The 27,891-nt window shown below is 25.0% G+C and overlaps 1 protein-coding gene and 1 pseudogene across 1 annotated transcript in view; both read left to right on the top strand.

The window, feature by feature from the left end:
- Positions 1 to 329: 329 nt before the first annotated feature.
- Positions 330 to 2,410, top strand: LOC112682275 (annotated as a pseudogene).
- A 1,927-nt stretch (positions 2,411 to 4,337) lies between these two features.
- The window catches only part of LOC112682268 (SH2 domain-containing protein 4A-like), a 29,134-nt gene continuing 5,580 nt past the window's right edge, over positions 4,338 to 27,891 (top strand). The window contains exons 1-2 of the mRNA XM_025552807.1: positions 4,338 to 4,588; positions 24,328 to 24,498. Of these exons, the coding sequence (XP_025408592.1) occupies positions 24,335 to 24,498 (164 nt within the window). The 5' untranslated portion in view covers positions 4,338 to 4,588; positions 24,328 to 24,334. The remainder of the gene's footprint in view (positions 4,589 to 24,327; positions 24,499 to 27,891) is intronic.

Here is a 27,891-nt window from a genome sequence, read left to right as displayed (position 1 = left end):
CAAATTTAGGTATATATTTATTTATAAGGTCCAGGTAGTTCGGTCTAGAGTAAAGGATGATTCACACTGAACCGACACTTGCAGACCGATACCGGACCGCGCCGTACCGACAATCATTGTATGAAAGAAAGTTTTGTCGGTGCGTGTCCGTGCCGGTGGGATATGAACGTGATAACGCGTTATTTTCCAAAATATAATATATATAGAGTACTACTAACATATTTTTCTGTATGATATCTATTATTAAATATATAAACATTATAATATTATACCCAACAATATTAAATTTTGATACGTTTTTAGTACGTGTTGTACAGGCTTGTGTGGTGTAGTTGGTCAGCAAATCTAAAACTATATTTTAATTAAAATGGACAATGAAATTTTAATTGAGCTAGTAAGAGTTAGAAATTGTTTGTATGATCTCAGTCACAAAAAGTATAGTGACTATTCTTTTAAAGAATCTTTATGGAAGGAAATAGGACATGAAATGAATCAACCAGGTTAGTGTCACGACTACTACTAAAGTTAAATTATTTATTAATTTAAAGTAATATATCACATGGTATACTCGTTTTTTAAAAAATTATTATTAGATATATAATTTGTATAATTTTATAATAGAAAAATTTAACTCTAAAATAGTTAAATAACGATCATTAAAATATATTATTTGAATGGCAGCTGTCCGAAAGGTGAACAAATAAGTCTTTAACTTTTTCTCTAATTTCAAATGCTTCTTGAGGAGCACTTCCTCCGTGTTTTGAAATCAATGTTATATTATAAGCTGTATTTATTGATAACGATGTTGATAATTAAATACTATTTCCATGTTGTTTTATAAAGTTATGAAGAATACATGTAGTCATGATAATTTTATCGGCTTCTTGTGGTAATATTTTTATTTTTCTTGAATAAATACGAAATTTTTGAGTAAGTTGTACAAATGTATCTCCCACTACTTTCCTGGCTCTAGATAGTCGGTCATTAAATTTTTTTTCAGTATCATCTACATATATTTGAGGACCTGGGTATGGTCTTAATAAGTATGTCTTTAGAGGAAATGCTTCGTCACCAATAATTGTAAATGGTAATTTTTCAATAGTTCCCGGTAGTGATTTTCCATCAGAAATATTAAGTTTTTTTTCGTTCAAGTGCTTTTCCCAAATTGGAATTTGAAAAAATACCTCCGTCACTGTTTTTTACCGTACGTTTCAATATCTACAGCAATAAATCTATAGTGTGTATCAAATAATGCCATTAAAACTATAGACAATTTTTTTTTATAGTTAGGTATAGTACATAGATCCACTATTGGGAGGTGCTTCTATAACAACATGTTTCCCATCTAAAGCGCCTATACAATTTGGGAAATTCCAAATATCCCAAAAATTATTAGCTATCTGCTCCCAATTTTCTTTTTTTTGGTTGTGGTATGTATTGTCTTGTTAAATTTTTTATGATTGCTGTGCACACTTCTATAACAATTGAATGTACTGTAGAATGACCCAATCGAAAACTAAAAGCAATAGTTTGGTAGGAATCTCCAGTTGCTAAAAATCTATAAAAAGAAACAATTAAAAAAATGTAAATCATTTTATTGCTTTTAATTAAATTTGTAATAAAAGTTAAAAAAAAATGATTATTTTTGTAGCACAAGAATGTAAAAAGGCATGGGCAAATTTAAGAGACGCTTATAGAAGAGCTATAAAAAAAAAAAAATGCTACAGTGTCGGGTAAAAAAACTAAATATTTAAAAAAAATGGAAATATGAATTGGAGATGAATTTTTTGAAACCATATATGAAGGAAAGGGAAACAGTATCCTTAGTTGAAGCTCAAAGTGATGTGGAGAAAAATAGTTCCGATGCAGAAGACAATGAAACTATTTCTGAAAATGAAACTAATCAATCTGACAATATCACCATGGAGAGTATTTCTTCACCTGATGAAAATACTACACATAGTACACTACCGGCACCATCTCAAACATTTTGTGCACCTCAACCTAAGAAAATTATGACTCCGAAAAAATGAAAAAAAAAACAGAATTCTGTACCACTTCAGAATCCGCGTCCTCGCATTTGATGAAATACATTATTGAAAAAGAAAAAGAAGAAGAAGTTAAGTCAAATTATAAAACAGAAATTGATGTGATTGATAATTTTTTTTCAGAGTATGAGTTCAACAGTGAAACAATTTTCTCCGTATCATCAGCATTTAGTTAAAACTAAAGTTTTTTCCATAATATCCAAGTTGGATCTAGAACATTTAAAATTACAACAATTGCACCAACAACAAAACACGTCAGGATTTCAATCAATACCTCAATCGACACAAGCGTATACTCTTAGTCCGATAGAACACCCCTCAGATTCAGATATATCAACATCTATAGGCAATTTTTTCCAAACATTTACACATGACTAATAATTTAACAAAATTGTAACTATATATTCATTATCATTATCATTTAAATTTTAATTGCACTTTATTGTTACAATTGTTAATAAATGTTGTAATACAATATTTTTCTTTTTTTTTAGATTATATTAGTAGACGAAAATAACAATAATTATATACTTTCTTATCTCAAACATACAGCCAATTTCTGTTTAACCGGTATAGCTTCTCTAAAGTGTGTGTTCTGTTTAGTTATGTCATTTGAAATTTGTGTTAGAAGTATATTGAACTGATATGAACACATTCTAAAATAAATAAATAAATTTTCTTCGTGATCTTCAAGAGATCCACATAAACTATAAAATTCACCCTCTATTTTTCTCCGTTTTAAAATATCATGCACCCAAATACGTTTTTTAATTTTTAGTAGTTTTTGCTCTTCTTCGTCTAAGGCTATTGCCATCATGGCCAAATGGTGGACAAGTGCTTAAACATGGTTTTAAAATCAATATTACGCGTTGCAGTACTCGTTGCACTAGTTCACTGTAGTTAACTTAACTGTGCGTATAAATAAATTACTTTTCATTTATGACGGTCTGTGTCTATTGGTGCAAAACGGTACTATGTGAATACTTCTTAAAATTTCGGTTCGGTACGAGTCTATGCGGTCCGATGCCGGTCTGCGAGTGTCGGTTCAGTGTGAATCAACCTTAATACTAAACGGCATCATATAGTACTGTCCAGGCTAATACAGACTGAACTATACGGACCAGTACATAAACGGTCCAAAATGTTTTAAGATCGGACCGACAGTCCAGTCCACGATCTACTTTATTAAATGTTATTTAATTACTGGTCCGGTCCTGTTTAAAAAAAATATGAAGCCGTCGGTTCGGCCTAATTTTGGTCTTTGATTAACCTTTAAGTGTGGCCCGGTCCAACTTCGGTCTCCTGGTAAAATTTAAAGTCCGGTCTGGTCCTTAGAACAACAGACCGTGTAGAGCACTAATACACATGTAACTCATACGCTGAATAGTCAATAATTCACTCTTGGAGAATTATTTAATTCTTTTCGTTCAATTTTTAATGTTTTATATTACCTAAGTTTCAAACTAATTTACTTTATTTTAGAATTGTTGTTGATTGTAATCATTATAAAATTATTCAAATCAAAATTAATATTGAACATTTCTCTTTATATATCCATGAATATATAAGAATTCAGTTAATAAAAATAATAATATTCACATACATTTTGGAACATTATATCCTGAATGTATACGTATAAATTGTAGCTAATCAATAACTCATTGTAAATATAATACAATACTAGAGTATGCTACGATAATTAAAAGTTAAAATTGTTAAGTTTGTTATTAATTTTTAAATAATTGATGCCTGAAGCACGTCTGAATAAAGAAATTATGATAAAACGAAAACAAAAAGTCATTACCGAGTATCTATCACTAGAATAAAAATAAAAAATGCTTAACGTAATGTGTTTACTAGAGTGCTAGTGGTCCCCCACAACTAGTTGTCTTGACATTTTCCTTAAATGGATAGCTAAATTTAGATAGGTTGTATTTCCTAGATTAACTTCGGTATCTAGACAGTTTTTTTTCTCAAGATTTTATAAGTTACCTACCTAAGCACTAAAACTCGGTCCAAATGTTTAATTAACTATCGAGTTGATTAATAAATAATATTCAGCTGTAAAATGGTTTTATTTGTAATAATTCTCTCTGTTATTTCGCATCAGAAACTCATACGATACGGTTTTCCTAATGTATAACACTTCAATTCTTCACCGTGTGGGGAATTAGGAAATGCTATTGCAGCAACTACAGTGCAATCCACGTCATAATATAGTCCATTACGGAGTGATGGTAAATGGCTATGCCTCTGTTTACGACCATGTCCCGTTCGTGGCGTAATCGACGCCGCTCATGTGGATAGCACATTACTGAGGCTCGTGCTATCAGTCAGACTTTAGACGTTGAATCGCGAACGTAGTGCGCGGTAAGTAGTTGAGTCACAACTCTAATAATATTAAAAACGGATTTCGTCGAATAGTAGTTTCTACTAACAGCTTATTTCCCAATTACCAACCTACAGTTTTTCAATTTTGGATCAATATGGTCTGTTTTTAAAATACTTCAAATCATTTCAATCGACCCGTAAACAATAAAGTAAGATTTTATTCATTATTAATTAAACGAGTACCAAATCGTACTTAATTCGATTGTAAATGATGTGTGTTCATATTAAATTTATCTGTTATATATAAGTTACTCGTATATAAGTTTTTTGCATTACATACATTGTTAAATAATTTAATTAGTTTAAGATTTACCTAAATGACAATAAAAATATCAAACATTTACATTGTTTTAAAATGTATTTTCGTCACATCATATTTATAATTATTCTTAATTTATTTGTCAATGTCTTGTTGATTTGTTACATAGAAAATATATAAGTCATAAAAAAAGTTAATTAGATAGTCAGTATGTTATTAATTTTAGCAAACATCATGATTTAGATATTTCATGACTCAGAGCATGAACATTGAATAACAAATATTGTTTTGAACATAATGCATCAATATTATTTATGAATGTTTGCACCTCTTTTTTTTTCAGTATACTTGATTTTTTATAAAATTAAGTTTTGAATAAAAATAACTTTTATTATTGTGAACACTTTGGTTATACATTTTTAGTATCACTATTATTTTGTTAGCTATTTTATAATACTCTCAACTCTTGGACAATTCAGTTGTCAACATATAAAATATAATTTTTTTTTCTATTAAATTCAAATCAATATTGATAATTGTTTATAGTGTTAATACCTGGTAAACAATGCACTGAAGAGACTTATCCGCAACAAAAATCGCTGTTCAAAATAATCTACTGATAACAGTAGTTACTCAAATACTCATATTTGTGATAGTGTATTTTTTAATTGAATTAGTAGGGTACGAGTATATTATTATTTTATATTCCTCGGATAAAGTGTTGTTATTTTACTACAAAACATATATTTATAAAAACATTATGTTAATATTATCGAATAAGAAACATTCTCTTAGATAATATAATTAAAATTATGTAGTTCCTACTACTCATTACATATTAATGTCTGTTTCGACTATTTTTCAAAGACGATGCCTTACTCTTAATAGTATTATATACATGAGAATTTAACGTTACGAATTAGACGTTTTAAAAATAGGCTACACGCTACACATGGTCCCACAACATGGTAGGATTGAGTTTAATCTTTTGCTGGAGAGAAAAAACTGCATATACTGTAATTGGATGTTGGGAATATGCAACCATCCGTGAATATGAACACGTTGATAGTCATAATGATAAAATGAGAACAATCATATTTTCTTTTCTTTTTTACCATTTTAGGATGTAATATGTATTTTTATTACTTAAATACTTATGTTTAATTATTAATTAATTAATAAGATTTTTAAACAAACGACGGTATCATAACGTTTACTAATTTATATAATTTCTAAAATATATAAACTTAATTTTGATACAATGTAATTCTTGTAATTATTTTACTTTTAAAATCATGATTATTACCATTATATTTTACCATTTATAACCATTATAATCCTTATTATTATATTTTGAGCGTTAGAGATTCATTAACACTAGAGTTGGGATTTTGATGCAAATTCATCTTTTTTTTTTTGTCCCAACAAATGAAAATGAATTTCAAGTGATACTGTTTAATTTAATGTAATTTTTACTTTGCATTTTCTTGCATTTTATAACAACTTTATCTTTGTATGCATTTTTTGATCATATGTTGCTGTTTCAGGTTATTTTTTAATTTTTTAGAGCATTTTTCAGAATTTATTGATAAATTCTTAAACATTAATGTATTTGATTATGCGTTTCGGCATTTGTTTGCTCAAAACTTACACGTTTCGTATGTAATCTACTGAATTTATAAACTAATAAATACGAGCATATCGATCCATGTGTCAAAAATAGAACAACATTAATATAGTCGAAAGAAATTTTTCTATTTACAAGAGTCCAACAACGATCATAACAGCAAGTTTTGAAATAAATTAAATTTAAATAAAGTAAAAATGTAAATGTTAAACAAATAAGTACCTGTTTTGTTATTATTATGTTAACTAAAATTAATTAAATAAGTTTGGTAACATCATTTTTACAATATAATTTTTTATCTATAATAAATAAATTTGTTGCATTTCATATGATTTTTAAAGCTTTTTTGCATTTTTTTTTAGAACTTAAAATACCAGTCCTAATTATTACTGATAGCTGTATATTTATCAGATTCAGTGTGTTGGTATTATTTTATTTTACTTCCTTGATTTTTCTTTTATATTTATTTAATTACGATAGATTTTACTTATACTATAATTTACCTAAGTATATATATATATATACATATATCTGACTTTAAATAATACACGTAAAAACAATAGATATCATAAATGACATTTTGAATAATTCATAAAAGTCATGAAATAAAAGCGAATAACTGTTATTTTTATGTGCTACGTTTTTAATTATCTACCAATTGCAACTGTTGTTATTCCTTGAAACTAGTAAAACGAAACTATATACGACCTATGGTTGATAAAAATAAATTGATCGTATTGATAGAGTTTCATCAATTTGTATAAATAGTTTATTTAAAATAAACAGCTTGTGAGAATTGTTAATTGTAAATATTATTACACTTATATTATAATGCTGTCTATTTTTAGTCAATCTCATAATTGTAAATCCATGTTTATTATTTCTGTGATGAGTGAAATAGAAGTTATAATATAAAATTAAATTAAAATATAACATTAATTTTAAGTAAAATATATTTTTGTAAATTAATTATAATGTAATTATTAGAAATGAAATGTATAACCAAAATTAGAATTTAATGGACGCGATTCGTCTAATGCACACACAAAACATGTCACGTAATTAACAACAATGTTAATGACACATTACAATCATTCAATGTACAATTCGTTCTTTATATTCATTTGCTTTACAATGTCTCATATTTTTTCTAACGCCCATTTATTATGAATCCTTGAACATGATATTATAATTGAAATCCATTTTATTATTGTCCATCTTATACACATTTGTATCTTTGCGAGTTTCAATGGCGACTTCTTAGATTCTTTACTGCCATCCAAATAAGTACGAATAAAGGAATGCTAATTTTTGGAACGAAATACATTAATTTCTAACGACACAATCAATCATCAGACTGATATTTTCAGTTGAAATTGTTTTGATTGTTGCAGGAAATACAATTTATAAGCGAGTTTCACTTTTTTTGTTTTTTTAATTTTCCTATCTGGAAAATAATTTTTTTTTTTAAATCCATTGATTTGGCAATTTCAATGAAAGTCGTTACGGTACGTTAACCTTTTAGTATCTTTGAATAATTGAACTAATTTGCATTTTTTTTCCAATTTCTATACTCCCTAATTTATAATAGAATATATAATGTTATAATATCACTATCTAGATACCTAATAATGTTTCTTTTATGGAAATAGTAATACGAGCTGTAGTAGTGTAATATTATATTCTCAGGTAGATATTCAATTTTATTGATATGAGGCGAATAATATTACAATACCTACTACATAACACTTTCACGAGTCATCAAAGTATAGCCAATCCCATTATATACAATAACTGCAGAGCACGTTGATATTCATTGAATATTTTACTTATAGGTCTTGTAGATCTGTCTTACATGAATTGTACGTTCACTCCGAATATTCAGGCATTTTTTCTCATGCCTAGCAATAACAAGTCGTTTGATTTATTTGTTATATATATGTACGACCCTACGTAACCACTACTCTGAAAAAAAAAATAGGTAACAATTTCAACCTGTCAGTACCCAAAATATGTATTAAAATAGGATTTCGATCAACTGCATTGTATAACTCGTTTTTCTTAGAATATGCCGTATGGCGTTTGATCATATATTGATTTGTTAAAAAAAACCCTCTCGTTTTATAAATTTTAAAATTTAATATTTGTTAAAATGATTGAAAACGTGATTTGTCTCTTGTTACTTTTTTCTTCTAGCAACATATTATCTACATGATTAGTACACTGTACATATATAGGAAATAGCATACTTCGAATTGTGTTAACATTAAAATGCATGGATTTTTATAAGTATTTGCATTGAAACGAATGAGATCAACAGTTACATTTTAAAAATTTATTTATTTAAATAATTTAAATATTTTTTAATCTATTTAAAAAAAACTTAGCTTTCTTAGAGTTGTAAACATTTACTAGTTGCCACCATGTAACCTAGTATTTACTTTTATTAAAGTTAATACTTTTAATGCATTTAACTTGACCAGGCGCGGTGAGTTTTTAATGGTCAAAATTTTAGTTAGAAAAATTAAATGGTCTACATGATTTTGATAATTATTTAACTTATATTAAATTCGCTATTTTTTATAATAAAGTTTTCTACCTTAGTTGACAACAGTCTTCATTGTTTATTATTTATTTAGAGTGACAATATCAAGCGCTTTAAGCGGAACAGTATTACAAACACCGCCGTATTTATTCGAATAACTCTTTTATTCTGTGTTATTAAATAAAACAAAAACATCTTCAAATTTTAAAAACTTATGTTTAATATTAAGTTTTTGTTTGACTACATCAATGTCAATTAAAAAAAAAAATAACTGTTTAAGCAATATACTCTGCTGTGTATGGATAAAAACTGTTTTATTTGTTTGTTTTTATTTACCGTTATTTGTACATGCTTTCTACGTAAATTTTGTTAGATTGTTTTAAACCGTTTCCACGTCGAGTAATTATTTCAAGAATAACACTATTGCCATTAGTTTTTAATCACATATTTCGCACGAATATGAAGTACAGTTGTCTACACAATTTTTTTTTTTGTATTTTTTGTCAAATGTATACACCGAATGTGTCATATGTGTATATGTCTTAAAATCATTTTGGTTAAAATATGAAAAATAGTATTATGTATATTGGTCGAATAATTTGTACATGTTATTTATGATTGAATATTTATTTATATTATTATGTATTGATTTCATAATGAATTTTTTTTAAACTTTTAGAGAGTAAATAATATTGGATTGTAAAATAAATGATTGGATTGTAAATTAACACTGATTCTATAAACATGTAATTTTTATATATTTTTCTTTACTAACTAAAACCCGAAAAAAGTTAAAAATAATGTTAAATTTCTTTCAGAAAATGATCATATTAACTCTTTTTACTATTGTATCTTTTATAGCTTCAAAGCTTATTGCGATGACAATCAATGGTTGGGGTGATGCGGGTATTATTGAAGCAGCTGTTTCATGACTAAAATATGGTGGGTAGGTAGTGTTGTGTGACATAAAAGTTGAATACATAATTTGTACGTTTGATATAAAATATAAAGTTATATATATATGTATTATTTGATTTGAATTCATTGATTTTAGTATTTACTCTGAACTTAAAACTTATACTTGTGGTGTATAATCGATACAGATAACTGCTTCGTTGGAGAATAAAATTTGCACCGCCACTGATGATAATTAAATTAACCATTTTACCTTGTGTTTAAAATCGTAAAACAAAATTGTACTACATTTTTTTTTTAAATTATATTATTTATTTCACAAGTTTTTTAATCATTTTTATATTATACCTATTTTTATTATTATTTCTTTACAAATTTATAACATTCAAGAAATATTGTTTTTAAGTTTTATAAAAACAGAAAAATTAATAAATCATGTTATTGTTTATAATTTTTTAATTAAAATTATTGATTTATTTATATTATTCAGATTCTTTATTTAAATTAGTAGGTACACTAAAATATATGTTTTAAAGTAACAAAATAATCAATTCAATTCTAGTATTTCAAAGAATTTTTTCGTTTAAAAAACAAATATACGTTATTTGAATGTAAATTGAAAATAATTTCCTAATAATACGAATTAATTATTTAATCGTTATCATTAGTTTGTGTTATACTTGTTTCAAGAAATATGAATATTTACATTTATTTCTTTGTTCGTTTTCAATGCGAAAACTAATGAAGACATACTACATTAAAACATTAAAATTATAAATTACTCGAAATCAAACAAATTCTGAAAATTTTCAAGTTTAAAATTAATTTATCTGTCTTAAAAGGTGATTGCATTATGTATATTGTGCACCACCATGTTAGAGAACACACATTTTCACACATTATACTGCCCTTGACCGAATCGTTGACACTCAGACTAACAATTAGCAATCACGAATAAAATTTTTTTTTATAAGAGTCAAAATATTTTAAACAGTACAACAGTTTATTTTTTAACCATACATTTAGTATATTAATTATAATGCGTTTTTATTTCATATATGTGTGTACAAAACTATTGGGACTCATTGTCGTAAAATATTTTTTTTTATTTAAATAACGAATAGTATAACTGTAAAAGACAAAATTTAATTGTGATTTTAAATAACTATTAGTTAAAGTAATAATTTTAATTCTTAAAAAATGGTTACACATTATCCATAACCTAATACGTAACAATATCGAATGAGTCACATATCCACATTTATTACTGTTTAATTCCTACTTAAAGATAGCTTAAGTGCGTTATGAAATATTTATATTCAAACAACTCAAATATTTTCCAAAGGTTTATAAATTAGTTATTAATATTTGATCAAAATTAGTAGCAATACCTACAGTAAAATAAAATAATTCTTAAAAGTCTGAAAAATATTAATAAAATAGTTACGGGGATAGTTATTATTTTCTGTAATTTTAGTAAATATTTCTGAACAGATCCTATCTCATTGAAAATGCTTAAACTTTTATAATTTTTTAAAAATGTTATCTGAGTACATACATTTGAAGTAATTATTAATCCTGTAAAAAAATATTTATAATTACATTTTTCCTATCTATAATTAATCTAGGTATATAAAAATTAAATATAATAAAAAACCTTATACCTCATTTATCAGTATAATCGCAATGTATTGTTCTTCGATTTTTTTAAAGTTTATATTTTCAGCAGTATATATATTTATTTTCGCAATATAGTTTATCAATTTATCATAATTTATGATTGAAATTGACCTGCCCTCGTAATTTACTAATCCAAAATAAATGAATACATTTGAAGATAAACAAGTCAATTACTATGATTATTTATAGTATAAACTAAATTCAATACATGCCGTATTTTTTTTTATAATCTATGAATTTAGCGTGATAAACAGTATGTATCAATTTTAGTATAGACACATCATATATAGGTACGTTGTAAAATTTAAATAGCTTTTTTTTTTATTTAAAAACCCAAGTGAAAAGAAAAGAAAACAAAATTTAATTTCATTACTTATCATATTTAATTAGTTAATATATTTCCTTGTACCATGATCTTACGAAATAATTTCTTTTAAATTAAAACATGTACAAACTTCTATTTTTAATGATTTATATATAAATTGTTTGATTTAATAAATATATATAATTTTTTGAATTATACATGATTATTAGGCATTCAGTTATAGTTTACAAGACAAATTTACATTTTCTCGAAATCTAATTATTACTAAAATAATTTTATTTTTAAAACAGTAAAATATAAATAAATTTTCGTTGATTAAGTTATAAAAAAAATAAATAAAAATTTTTATCACCTAAGAAATTATGGTAAGTCACTTTTTATAGTGCTTTTTAGTCGAATGTGATACATTGTATACATATAACTACAGTATTTTTATCGTTACTCAATCCATAAAAAAACATCCGAATATATTCTACCAATAAACAAATACAATATCATTATAGTATTAATAAATTAAACGATATCTTGGCAGCATGACTTTTCAATTAAGTTAAAAATCTCGAGGTTCATAATTGTATCATTTTCGTACATAAAACAAAGAGATGACATAATTCAAGGACGTTTCCCACATGATGTGAATCCACATCATTGAACAATATTACTAAATGACAATACTTAGGATAATTATTATTCTTTCTACACTGTCGTCACTGAACCCTGACAAAACGAATTATATGAATCATTATAACATTGGTGGTAAGTTAAAACTGGTAACATATTTTGTAATAAATTCTAAAGAATATTGAGAAACGTTATTTTTCTATATTTGTTTGGTTTACAAGTATCGCTGGAAAATATTACAATGGACAGTACAGTACAATGATCTCGAATCTCCATTGAACAGTCGCTATTCTATTGTGTTTAAATTGTTATACCTACATTGGATGATTTCTCTTTTATACGTATACATATAAATAAAATAATTATAGAAATATATATATATATATATATATATATATAATGAGAAATTTCCAAATAAGATTAAAAAATATAATTAGATTTTGATTCTTGGTAGGTGTAGTTTAATTTAAATAAATCATAATCAATAATCATAAATACTTATAATTGCTTATGGATAAAATAGCGTTTTTTAAACTGATAATTGACAATAGCAAATTAAATTAAAATAACCTAATAATTAAAAAAAATTATTTTTGAATTTAGTATTGTTATATGCAAATATATAACAAGACTAATATAATTGACCATATAGCTTATATGTTTATTAAACTTACTAGCAAAATAATTAATATTATCATATGCACGTATGTGTGTGTGTGTGTGTGTGTGTGTGAATACTCGTATATGACAACTGTGTAGGTAATACGTAGTATGTATATTTACTTGGTAATATAATATACATTAACTTTTTTTAAATTCGTCGTAAAGTCTTCTTTAGATCGACTTCCCATTTGTTTCATTAGGTTTTCCGAAATTTCACAAAATAAGATTATACAAATTGGAAACATAAAATTAACAAAATTTAATTTTTGTGTTTGATAAGTACAAAATTTAAAAAATATGAGAAAGTCGATATAAAAAAAAACTTTACGATGAATTAAATTCAATTAGATTTAAATAAGATTCAAAATCTTTATCGCCTTAATAGACAAATAATAATTAATAAATAAATCCTTAATAATCCATCGGTACATTGGAAATAGAAAACGTCAAATTCCCGATATCGCACGTGTGATAAAAAGAGAAAGAAAATCATGGCTTGCAATCTCCTCAACAAAATTTATATATTATGTAATAAATCAATTGAAAAATGTAAATATTGCAAATTGTGCAAAAAAAAAAAATAATATGTATATATATATATATCAATATACGACAAAATATATCAGTCATATTATATATACAGTTTGTAATCGATAGCTGGAAACAATTTGTAATTCTGCACATATTAAATATATTTGAATTATGTTTTTTTTGGATGCCTAACAAACTTTGTCATACGCTTATTATACTAATTAAACTAATTTTAGGCCATTTAATTTCGCGCATGCGCGTAAAAACTTTTTTTTTTTAATGACAACCACCCTTTCTTTCTGGTAATTATTTTGATAGGTATTTTTTTATAATTTTTAATAGTAAAACCAACTTCCTAAGTTAAAAATTAGTTGAGCTATGGATTTTTAAATGTTTGATATTAGTTAAAATAGTTGCATCACGTCAAGGTGATGCTGAACGTAGGATTACGTTTATTTCTTGACTGATTACTGAATTAGAAAACAGTCCTATAATTTTAAATTATAAATTGTGGACAGATGTGTCTAAATTTACTAACAATAGGATTATAAATAAACAAAATAATCATTATTGGGACAATCTAAATTCCCATTGAGTTATTGACACAAATAACCAATGTGTCTGGGGAATAAATTAGTGTAATAAGTGTATGACAAAGTTTGTTAGGCATCCAAAAAAACATAATTCAAATATATTTAATATGTGCAGAGTTACAAATTGTTTCCTACTATGGATTACACACTGTATATACATTTATGTAGAATTACAATTTTTAATTATTGTGAAATATTTTTATTATGATTCTAATCATTATATGTACAAAAAGACAGACATTTAATTTCAATCGTAACTTTAATGGCTTCACCATTATTTACAATACAACACATACTTCTCATTTTAATGTTATATTTATTTTCGTTTTATATTAACTAAGATTTTATAATGATACAGATATTATACATTTAAAAAACCTATGGTTCTTTAAAACCAAATAAATCGGTGCATGTTGGTCAAAAAAATGTATCATGGTTTCCAATTCCTTTACATGATTTATCGTTTATAAAATATTTAAATTAAATTTTCTGCGCTTAGATATTAAACTAATAGGTATAGGTATTTAAGGAGTACATTTTATTTTTTAATATTAAATAATCTTTATTTACCGCCTATACAAATGAACATAATAAATAAATGAGACATAAAAAAATTAATAAAATGCTCGATATACTTGTTTGACACTGTTCCACAATAATATCTCATATTTAAATCGATAGATTCTTAGTAGAATAATATTTTTTTAATTTTTTTTTTTTAAATGTCTCTGGCCCTTTCACTTCAAGTTTACTTGGTAGATTGTTGGGAGGACGATCGAGAATATACGAGAGATTAAAGATTTTTAGTTTGATTGGAAGTTAGAATGGAAATTTTTATATCAAGATGTTATTTTGTTTACTGTTGGAAATTGTACTTTTATACAGTGCATTTTTGGTCATTGACTATGAGGCTCCTGTTGTTTGTCTAAGAAATATAGAATAGACAGCTTTTATAGGTCTTATGTGAGAGAGTTTTGCTAGGCCCTAAATTAAAATTCTGAATTACCAAAGTGTGGGCTGTAATTGGTGAATACAATCTTAAATTTTTGAATTGCAATGAGTTATTAAATTAATATTGTACAAAGGTGTTTTATAAATATCTACAGTTGTGCTGAACGGATGTGAGACTTGAACGACTATTGGGCCGAGAAAAATAATACGTCTCATAATTAATAAATGGGTCGTTCAATTTATTAAACGTCATTTTTGTTTGTTATTTATAGAAAAATTAATATATAATAATATTCCATTTGGAAAAAATACGTATGTAGGATGCTTATTCTACTAAGTACAGTCAGATGCTTGGTTTATTTCTATACTTTGAAATGTGAAATAATAAAACTGTTTAGCATAATGAGAATACAGGGTCATTGGTGTTCATGAAAATAGAAGTAGAAAATATATAATAGTATATATAGTTGTCTGTCATCAGTAATGGATCTAATATTTTTTCATGGTGTGTGCCATTTTACTTATAATGATTCTTTATAAACGACTTTGGAACAAAAACAAACTAATAATTTGTGATTTCTATGTTCAGGAAATCTTATGTGCAAATATTTCTTTTACTTTAGAAATATGTTTCCATAAAATTTGGTCTCCTCTTTAAAAAATACCTATGAATGATATTCAGCAAAACAATTAATGCTATTTTTTTAACACATTTGATTTTTATTAACGTATAAAATATACATAATAACGCTAATAAATCATTAAACAATTATAAAATCATAAAGAATACATATAACTATAGTTTGCTCACTCAATTTTATCTAAAAATTATAGATATTTTTAGTACAAAATTAGAATTTAGATTAACCAGTCATTTAATTTAATTATTTTTTGTTTGTAATTTTATAATTTCTTGTAGTAAACTCATTATCAACTACGATAATACCTAAACGTCTATCTTTATAAACATTTAATATTGCTAACCCATTTAGTCTAAACTTGGTCATTGTGGAGTGCATATCATTTTTTAACCTCTTTAAAGTCGAAAATGAGTTTTCAGCAGTTTCAGAAGAAACTGGAAGCGTTGCAAATATTTTTAAATTTCGGAAAAATTGTTTGTTTATTTTTCAATTCATTATTACACTATACATTATATAGTATACATGGTGTTATCTGATATCTAGGTTATTTATAATATTACAAAAAAGTTCAATATGTGAAATGACAAGTGCTTCAGTCCTATAGTACCCTCCCTAAATCTACCAAACTGTCATAGTGGTTTATATACATAGTAACACGTGCGTGTGGTGCAAAACGAGCGAAAAGTACACTTCTTATATGCTATAATAATTATTATTTTACGATACACATATAACGGAGAAGATAATATTGCTCAGTCGTTGCAACTGTAAATTGTATTGTATTTATAATTAATTTCTGTATATACATCATGCATGTTTATTTATGGTCTTTATTGATGAGCAGGAAAACACTGTTTTTTTTTTTTTTTGTTGCAATTTTACGCGGCTGAATTTTTTTTTTTTAATTTTTCTATTTTTCGGTTACGCGACAAACGGATAGGTCAATCTACTCGTCAGTCACTGCAGTTCATCACACACCGTTGCGTATATCATAGTAACATTTCCGTTTTCATTCTTCTCAGTATAAAACATATGAGTTGCGGCGGTAGCCATCGAAATTATGCTCGTATATTTACCTAGTAAATGTACCTGTACATTTTGTTATCACTAGAGCTCGGATTCATATGCATTTGCATGTTTGTACTAAGTGTATACATATCTATGGAGGTTTAAAATGTCCACGATTCATATCACACCGAATTTAAACACCAAATTTTGTATTGCATATTTTGCATATTTAATGGGGTTTTAATAAATTAAAAATTTTTGTATTTTTTCTAAGTTTTCTATTCGTTTTTGGAATAGGTAACTTCAAATGATCTAAAATATTTATATTTAGTTTTTTTTTATTTGTATTCTCATTTTTAAGTTTCCTAAAAGTTTTAGATTTTTTTTATCATTTTTTATTGTTTTTGATTAATTATTTAGAATTTTATTTGGTATAAAAGTGTGGTTTTTTTTAAAAAAAAAACAAACTTTATAAAACGTAACATAATGCATATAATTGCATAATTAGCCACTTATTTTTTCCATATTTACATCATATTTGACACTTTTTAAATGCATATAAATCCGGGCTCTAGTCATCACTCATCACATGATCTAGGCCGTCCGAGTGTCTGTCCCTGTCCGTAATTCTAAAACGCGCAAACTATTATCGTCGTGCGACCACTGTTACGATATTATAACTTGTAAAGCGCTTAGTTACTACATTTTAAACTCTTATAGAGTATTCTGTTAACATGATATTTCTATCATAGGATTATTGAAACTGTGCTTGGTTAATATTTGAAAAAAATTGAATACTTAACTGCAATTATTATTAATTTACTTGTAAGATATTTAGTTATAGTTGGTTATATATTGTTTACGAGTCAATATCCTTTAATAATTAATAGTACCGTTAAAATTTCAACTTAACAAAATATCATAACTATAACTATAAAACTAAAATAAGAAAAAAAATTGAAGTAATAGTAGTTTGTGACGACATTGACAATAAATAATAAGATATGATATAATAATTATAATTATTAATCATTCTTTATTTTAAAATGTTTGCATTTTTCTTATCAATGTACATGTTGAATATAAAATTATTGAACTGTAATAGTATTATCAAAATCTAAAAAAAAAAATAATAATAATAATCATAATAATTAATAAAATAAAAAATATTAAAATAATAGCAGATAGTATTTTTTTTTTTTTTTAGTTAGTAAGATAGATATTCAGTACATTTAGATAATTTTAAAAATAAATGAAATAGTAAATATCACATTCATCGAATTGTATTTACATACCTATTTTATACAATGGTCAGTTTCATTAAAAAATTGTAAACAAAGTATTAATAAAGTGTTCCTATTGTTTATAATATTTCTTTATGTTAAAATTTATAAATAAATATATATTTTTTTGATATGATTTGTCACTAGCAAAGTATTGGAATTTTTTATTCATATATACGTATAAGTTTATAAACAAATTTTGATAAACAGATTTATAAGACCGTCTATAGTGTTTCTGAGTATGTATAAAGATAACATGGGTACGATTGGGCACACATTCAAACAATACAGTGTTCAATGATTTGACGACGTATACAGCATATAGAGTGGTTTATTCTTTTGAAATAATTATTTTTATGCAATTTATAAAAAAAATTAATATAAATATAAAATAAAAAAATTAACTTAAATCACTGCACCTACGGTTATAGTAAAAACAATTTCTATTTTTCATAATATTTGAATAGTTTTATTTTTTATTTATTTTTTTTTAATGGCAACACATATATTATTAATATTAACTATCTAATTATTGATTTACACTACTGATATTAATTCTAAAAATGTCAATGTATTAAAATTGAATATTAACTAGTAGCTAATTATTGATTAATTTTTATAAATATTTAAAATTTAGACGATTGTAGAAGCATTTGGTAATATATCAACATTTTATAGAATAAACCATTTATTTGTCTCTTAATTCTACCCATTTCAAATTTTTAACTTTAGAAACTTTAATCTAATTAATCATTAATTAAATATTCGAAATAAAAACACATTTTTAGAAGAAATCTTTTTATTAGAAATATCAAATGAAAAATAAATTCCTCCAATTTTAATGGTGATTTATCGAGTTAAAATTAGGTGTGTAAAAATATTTTTTACAAAAGCTTTGTAAAACATAAAAAAAAAACACTTTATAACTACGGCTACGAGACAGCTATATCGAATTATAAACTCATCCCAGTCCATCACGTACTATAGTAGCCAGGCTCTGATTAACATTTTCTGAGTTCTGTGTAAACGTGATGCCGTATATCGTAAGCTAGGACCTAGTATACCATTTTATGCAATCCGATAATATATTATTTTTTTCTCTCTGTCTGCTTTTCTCTTTCTACGTGTCTCATATCTCTTTGTGTGCCTCACGGTCTCTCTTGTATCTCTGTAAAGACACACGTATGATATCGGAATGGAAAGGAAAACGTACAGTTTGTTTTTTATTTATTAATTTATTTTTTCGTTCGTTCGGGACTAACTTTATAGCAGTATTATTGTTACAGCACCAAAATCATAACAATTATATTGTTAATTTATTATACATGTTTAGATTACATGAATGTAATGTACAATATTTATATATTATCGATTGTTACACGTTATATTTTTCGATTGTTTAAGTGTAATAACATTACATTGTTATACGTTATAGAATATAAACTGCAGATACATATGGTAATAAATATTATCTCGAATTGAATTAATGATTACATTAAAAAAATATGCTACTTCCACATTTATATTATTATGTAGATATAAGCAAATGAGCTTAAAAAATATTATTAAGTATCACAGATGGATCTAAAAAGGTGATTAATACGTTGTGAAATACTAAAAAAGGTAAATTTTTGTAAATTTAATAAACTAATAATGAAAATACTTAATTAATTTTGTGCCAAAAAGTATTTAGTATTTTTTTAAAATTATATTCCATAAATATACATATTGCATAGGATACAATATTTTAATTTATATTTATTTGTGTGATACGGTCAAGGTTTATAAAACAAATCTGAAAACTTCTTAATTCAATGTTAAAATTTAAAATCAAACATGTTAAAAATAAGTAAAATATTTTATTATTTTATGTTTAGAGCAGGAAATTTATAAAAATTTTTGACATCAATAAAAAATGTAAGACTATAGTCTATACTATAGAATATATTAATATGGAATCAGATGTTATATTGTTATAATGTAATCCATAAGATCTATTTTAATTAAGATTTATGATTTTTGAACAAGACTATATATGCTCTAGTTAATTTTAATTAACTAAGATTAATATATGTCGTTATTATATTTGAATAAGTTAAATTACATAAATACGATGAAATATTTGTTTAAGTCATAAAAATAATTATTTTTATCTAATTTTTAACAAAAAATAAGTACTTTAAAATAATTTATTAAAACTAAAACAAGTTGTACTAAACATAGTGTTCAAATACGGAAATGCTAAATTCAAAATCATAAATATTATAAAAAGTACAAAATGACTGAACAATGAGTAACATTTTTATCAATTTTTTATTTAAATATTTTTATATTTTCATAAAAATAAATGTTTATCCTTTAATTATGGGTTTAATATCCGTTGTCTGTACTTATTAGATATGCAAATATTCAAAATGATTCATTCAATGCGTTTTAGATTTATCTGCTTATCAGAATACTACTCTAACATATTTTGTTATCTATTTCAAACATACATTGAACATAGCGAAATTACAAATAGATTCAAAACCACGACATTTGTATTAATGTCATTTTTATTCAATAAAGTATAATACATCGTATTGTGATGTCAATTGTGAAGTTTTTTAAAAATAAAAATATTGTTTCTCTAATAACCAAATTTTTATAACTGGTTAATATTAACTTCCACACACTATTTGTAAATTAATTAATAACTACGTGGGTATTGTCGAACTTAAAAATGTAATGAAATACATATCAATAATGAGAAAAAAGTCCATAATATTGTAGGAAATTATACATATAATTTTATATACTCTTAAATTATAAGTAAATAATATGGGTATATGTATTAATAACCATAGGCATGATTTTGTTAAATTTTAATCGCAATATAAATGTATATTGATCGCATGCTTTTTAATTGCCCAGAAAAATGTATATGTATATGTATATATATATAATATATTATATATATATATATATATATATGTAAATTATTTGCAATTATTCACAATTTCTTTGTTAACAACATTTTTTACCGTCTGATCAGTCAATATTTTAAAATAAATTATTACCAAAACGTAGTTTAATGTTTTGTAAAATGATCATTGAATCATTAAAATTAAATAAATGGTGTAGACATTGAGGTTCAACTGAATAATCAGTTGATCAATAAAAATGACGGAGTAAATTGAGACTTAAAACTTTTATTTAGATTAAAAACGTCAAACCATGCAACATGTATAAGTTATTGTGATATCGAGAATATAGTATTACATTTAATATTATTACGGTAATAATTAAAATTAAAAAGCAGAAATATTACTAATAATGTTGCCGGGGTAGGTCGATTTTTTTTTGTACACAGCGAGTATTAAAAAAGCTTAAAAAAATACTTACTTAAAGTAATAGTAACGAATGCATCAATACGCATAACATACTCTCATGTTTATATTTAAATAACTACAACCACTGTATCATTTCAAATTGTACCAACTATATAAAAAAATTAATCGTTCATTGATGACTGTTACTATAAATAATGCATTCTGTTTATGTGGACACTAAACTTATTTTTCCACATTAAGTGGTTGGCTATATAAACCGAACTTGTTCAAAAACACCAACATTTTTAATATCTAAAAGCATTTATTTTGCATACGTAAATCATAAAATTGGAAAAAATATTAATAGATAAATTAATAGATAAATAAATATACAAAATAATAATGAATAATATAATCTCGGGATGCATAATTTTTCAGCGATTTTACGTTATTTATTTCCTGAAAAAGTATATTTCACATTATTCAAAATCTCCACTCTTTTCTTGTGGGACAAATATTTTTTAGACGTAGTTGAAAACGTTTACGATCGCATTGATATTCACAGTAAAACTGAAATAATTGTGGTCAAGTTAGGGAAAAACTAATATCACTTGATTTTTTTTATTTATTTTTTTTTTGTGTTGCTCTGAAAAACACTCAACACATTCAATTAAATTCACAAAAAAATCCCATTAAAGTTTTAACGTTAATGATTTTTATTATTATAGATTAATACAATATTATCGATACGAAGAAACTCAATTGTACTAATTCTTCATACATATTCCAATGCTATGATAACATAAATATTGCGTATATAGACGAAACATAGTTCTTATAATTTGAGTTTTTTTAATCTTATTAGTAGGGCTCGGATTTTGTAGCAAATGCTTCTTTTGAGGGGAGTGTGATAGAAAGAAAATTCTTATATATAAATACGTTTTGAATCGTTCTGATTTTAATGAAGTAAATTTTTTTTTTGCTTTTTTTTGTATGTCTTCTGTTTTTATTTGTATATTTGTATAAAATATTATGGTACAAAAAGTACAAAAAAGTTGAACACTATTGACTAAATATATTTATTAGTTGAAGTATAAAAATAATCATAATAATAATAATAATAAAAAGTATAAAAATAAAGTTGACCAACTCCCAGGTCCCTCGACTGGGTCTTTCTTGCTTATGGTTTCAGTATATTTTAAATTAATAACATGAGGTGTGCACTATATTAGTTGTAAATGTAAATATGATAAATATAATCATATATTATATCATATTTTAAACTTTTAAGATCCCAAAAATCCGCTATCTAGTCATAAGTATAACAAACATTCATACAAATATTTATAGTTTTTTGTCTTGAGTTGCTTTCTCTTTGTAATAATAATCAAATTTCGTAAACTATGTTTAAAATTATTATAAAACTGATTATCTTTAAAATACGATTATCTTTAAAATCTTCAGTTAACCAGAACGGTTAATGAGTTATACTCGTTAATTGTCCTTATGTGTTAAGTTTAATACCTACTACATCAATAATAATTTTCTTTTTGTTATATTTTATGTTTGTGTTAATTTTCTTGTAATTATTATTAATTAATATATTATATTAATAAATAATAATAATAAATTAAATTTTATAGATTTTATACATAAGTATTATTGAATAACTAATATATTGGAAACCAATAAAACATTTATACACGATATTTATCTGATGCTACAACTATTTCAACTAAATTAATATACATTTGAATTTAGTAATATATATTACGCTGTACAGAATTCGATTCAGGAGAGACAGTAACTCCTCTTCCCCATTTGTTGTATTAAAGTGTGTTATTTTATTTGTTGTGTATTCATTTGCAATATTTTGTGTTAATTTAATTTCTATTAAAAAAAAAAAAAAAATAATGAAAAAATAGTTTCAACTGTTTTAACAGAATACTTAAAACCACTGAAAATCAAGTAGCTAACTTGGGAATCTTAAGCAGAATTAACAACCCAACATAATCTAAAGTAATGCAAAATAGGGAAAATTCTCAATTTAAATATGCCGAAGAACATTTTAGAAAAAAGCTCTTTATTTATTTTCTTGATAATTTACTACATGATTTCGATTCTAAATTCGATAAACATTTAATATCAGTTTATGATCTGGACCTGGTACTGCATTAAAATTAATTTTCGATGAGAAATACAAATTAAAAAATAAAATAAAAATGTGATTAATCAATTTGGTAATTTAGTAACTTGTGAAATAAATATATCTATTTTTGAATCTAAATTAATTGGTAAATTTTAATTTTGGCATAATTATTGGTTACAAGACGAACAACTACCTTCATTGCCTTTAAAAACTCCCGAACGATATGACTCTGGTTATTTTTTTTTGGAATTTTAAAATTTAAAAATTTATTAAAAATACTTATCATGTTATCAGCTATAGGTGCAACAGCTGATAGGAATTTTTCATCACTACGGCGAATTTAAACATGGATATGGTTGAGTTTAGGACAAAGGAACAATTAAATGGACTGAGCTTATTACACATTTATTAAGATGTCTTTAAAAACCTCAATAAATTTTTAAATATATTTGTTCAATCTAATAGAAGATTAGACTTCTATATATTTATACTTATTCACACTAACCTGTTAACGTAAGCCAGATGCGCGCTTGGAACCGTATTTTATTTAAAAAATAAGTTAATATATATATATATATTCATTACAAAAATAAAAAATATAAAATGTATAAATCAAATATATTATGTTTACTTTCACTTAGAATTAGCGAAACGGTACGTAATAAAAGAAAATGTATGAAGTACACATTCAACTAAAATCAATTATCCATAGTTTAATACTCGCAAAACTAAAAAATTATATGTATTTACTTAACATGCCATCTAAATGATATTTTTAAATTTTAGATTCATCATGCTTCAACAGATTTTGAAAGACATGTACGTTGATCCAGAGCTGTTGGCTGAGTTGGACGAAGCACAAAAACAAACCCTGTTTTGTAGAATGCGAGAAGAACAAGTACGGCGTTGGAGTGAATGGGACAATGTTGAAAGCAGTAAATCCGCGAATCCAAAACGACCAAAAAATAAAATTCAATACAATCAGTTAATATATTAAAAAAATGTATTTATTTTTATACATATTCATTGAAATGATGATTTTGCAGTATAAAATAAAATATACTTTTAATATTTTAAATTGTAATATTTCAAGTTTTCAGTTTTTATTGAGCAACATATATTTTTAATTTCATATTCCAAAGCCATTTTTCCTTCTAACAACTTGTTATTTAAATCATTCCTTAAGCATAGAAATGTCAATGTACGGTTCAGGGTCAGACGTATCTGAAATAAATCTCATCCACATTAGAGTCATTCAGTGATCTGTAACAGCTCTTCTCTTATTTAATTTATACACCTCAGAACAATTAACAACTAATTACACAATCGTAGGTAATTTTGATAACGACAAAGCTATTTTGCCTCTTCATTCAGAACCTGAAACAGAATCAAACTTTATCCAATTATACTTAAACCTACTACAATCCTGACACAAGGAATGGAGAATCAAGATAAATTAATCAAAATCAACTCATTGAACTTTCACACTAAGACTAAAAAACTCCTCAGTCATAATGCTTAATAATCTATCCATCCCAGCCACTGAATATTTGCTATCTAGGTTTCCATCTGGATCGAATCACTCTTATTAACCGAACCCGACACTGCGACTCCACTTAACTTCTAAACACATACATTTAAATAATAAAATTCTTATTTATAAACTCCTCTTGAAACCTGTATGGTCATATGGTATATAACCCTGGATTTCAGCCTAACTTTAGAATAAAAACTAAATCAAAACGTTCCAATCTTAATGTCTTCATCAAATTACAAAAGCTCTTTTTTATTTCCCAAACGACACAATCCATAATTACCTATCTATTCCAACTTTTAAATCAATAACTAAAACTCTCAATAAATGTTTCAATGTTTTTACTTTAATCTATTCAACCATCACAATCCTCTTGTTTCATACCTATTTGTTCTCAACATCCCACGTCATCCCAGAAGACATTTGAAACGCAAATTATACTGGGACTTTTTAAATTATTAAAAATTGTCCACATTGTGATGAAGATCCATCACTGAATGGATTGTTTAATCTATACTATAATCCGACCACTATTTTTGCATCAATTATGTTCGTTTTAAAAATATAGATTGTATAAATATATTTATAAATTAAAAATATAAAATTAAAATATTCCAAAATTATAGCTTTACTTTTAAATAACACAGTAGTAGATAAATATTTGAAAGTTTACCAATTGCGCTTAAAAAGGAACTTTTCATATACCAGTTGCATTCTAAACATTTTAGGTCGATATACCAATTGCACTCTAAACATTTTAGGGTCGATTGACCAATTGCACTCAAACAATTTTACAATACCCAAGGAAAACTTATTAGTTAGTTATAATTATATAATAAATTAAGACACCGATTTCGGTTCGAATATAAATACTTAATATAATATAAATAAATGAATAATTTTTTTTTCTTCACATTGAACAAGTTACATTTTGATCGTCGATTATTCAAAATTAAGTTATATTTTAAATATAATATAAATAAATTCAATTTTAAAGTTATACTAGTTTATAATTTATAGTACATACTAATTCACATTTAAACTTTTTTACAATAATAAATCAATTTTATAACCATTATTTTCGTATCTAAGATAGGGAAGCAAATTTAAATAGCACAATTGGTACATTGACCCTAAACAAAGAATCTTTTTAGGCGCAACTGGTCCATGCCCAAATATTTATATCGGTATTTAAAGTTTAAATGAGCGAAATGCCTTAAAAATATATAATATATATATAAAAATATATAATAAAGAAAATGTTTTTAGATAAATTATACTCAACTAATTAAAACTTTAAATGCGTATGAATCATAATAACTTAAAATTGTCACACAGTATCCTCCCTTGGAATATAAATTGAAAAATATTTCTATTAAAAAAAATTAAAATTGAAAAAAATACCAAAATAAAATAAAATATACATCTCATACGTAAATCGGTAATTTCAATTTACTGGATTTTTTTCAGATAAAAAAAAAGTACAATGGATGATGGATGCAAATGGTAACCCTTGGACATGGGTCATGGGTGAGCATAAAGATGATAAGACTATTGAACAAATAATTGAAGAAGAGGCTAGAGAATCTGCAAGATTACAAGCAGAACAGGAGACTGAACATTTAAGGTCAGTTATTATTTTATAAATCGAACTCTGTTAATTTTATTTAAATCCAATACATCAATGTAACGATGACTATGAATTTTTTAATTTATTTTTTATATTATAAATTAAAAAATTTAAAAAACTACAGTACAATTATATAGTTGTTTAAATTATTTGTTTTACAAATAAAGACGTTATTTATATTTAGTTTAATTACTATGTTCAAATAATGTCCAACATTCATATGTGGTATGTAAAATATTTATCCTTAACGCAAAATGTTAATAAGTTAGCAGTTATTATAGGTTATAAGTTATAAATTTGTATTTAATCTCGTACAAACCAATTATTGTTAATCTAGTTTCATAAATCAATGTGTATAGTTTGACTGTATACAATTTAGCCTAAAGTGTTGATTACATTTTCTTATTCTATAAGAATTTTCTATTTTAATTATAGCAATAATATATTTTATTATAAATAATATAAAATATACAAAACAATTTTTATAATTTTAATTTTAAATATTTTAAAATTACTCGTATTTAGAATTTCCATATCATTATAGTTGTATATTATATCGGTGAAATTTGAATAACCCTACTAACTTTATTGATAACTTACCTAAAATATGAATAATAATTTCATTATAAAATCTACACCGAAATAACTTATATGACTGGTTTTTACTCTTTAGTTTAGTTTGAGGATTAATTGATTTTAAATATTACAATAATACTCAACAATTATTTTATTGCTGTCGTTAATATACTTAAATTTTTATTTTTTATTTCAATTCCTCTAGATTAAAAGTGGAATCTGAATTAATGGCAATGTTAGAAAGTAAAAATAAGACGCCATTTAATCCACAGGAAAAAAAAATTTTGCCAGGTAATGAAGAGATTTACTGTTCTGTAGAGGATTTGAAAACTAGAAGTACCAGAAAGCCGTGTGTAACAACACAACCAATGCGTGGGGTGTTGAAAGAATTGTCATTCAATAAAGTATTTCATTTTTACTATATTTTATACCTACTAATAAAATAACCTAAGTCTATGAATGGTTTTTATAATTATATTGTATAACATGGGTAATATTCTTATATGACATAGTCTCTAATCGTATTGTGTATGTTTTGTCTCTCTATGTAGTATAATATTATAGTGTGTGTGTGTGTGTGTGTGTGTGTGTGTGTGTGTGTGTGTGTGTG

This window comes from Sipha flava, unplaced genomic scaffold (genome assembly GCF_003268045.1).
Source record: "Sipha flava isolate LNK unplaced genomic scaffold, YSA_version1 201_pilon_pilon, whole genome shotgun sequence".
Lineage (NCBI taxonomy): Eukaryota > Metazoa > Arthropoda > Insecta > Hemiptera > Aphididae > Sipha > Sipha flava.
The sequence above is the reverse complement of the archived record's forward strand: the minus strand, read 5'-3'. Positions and strand labels throughout refer to the sequence as shown.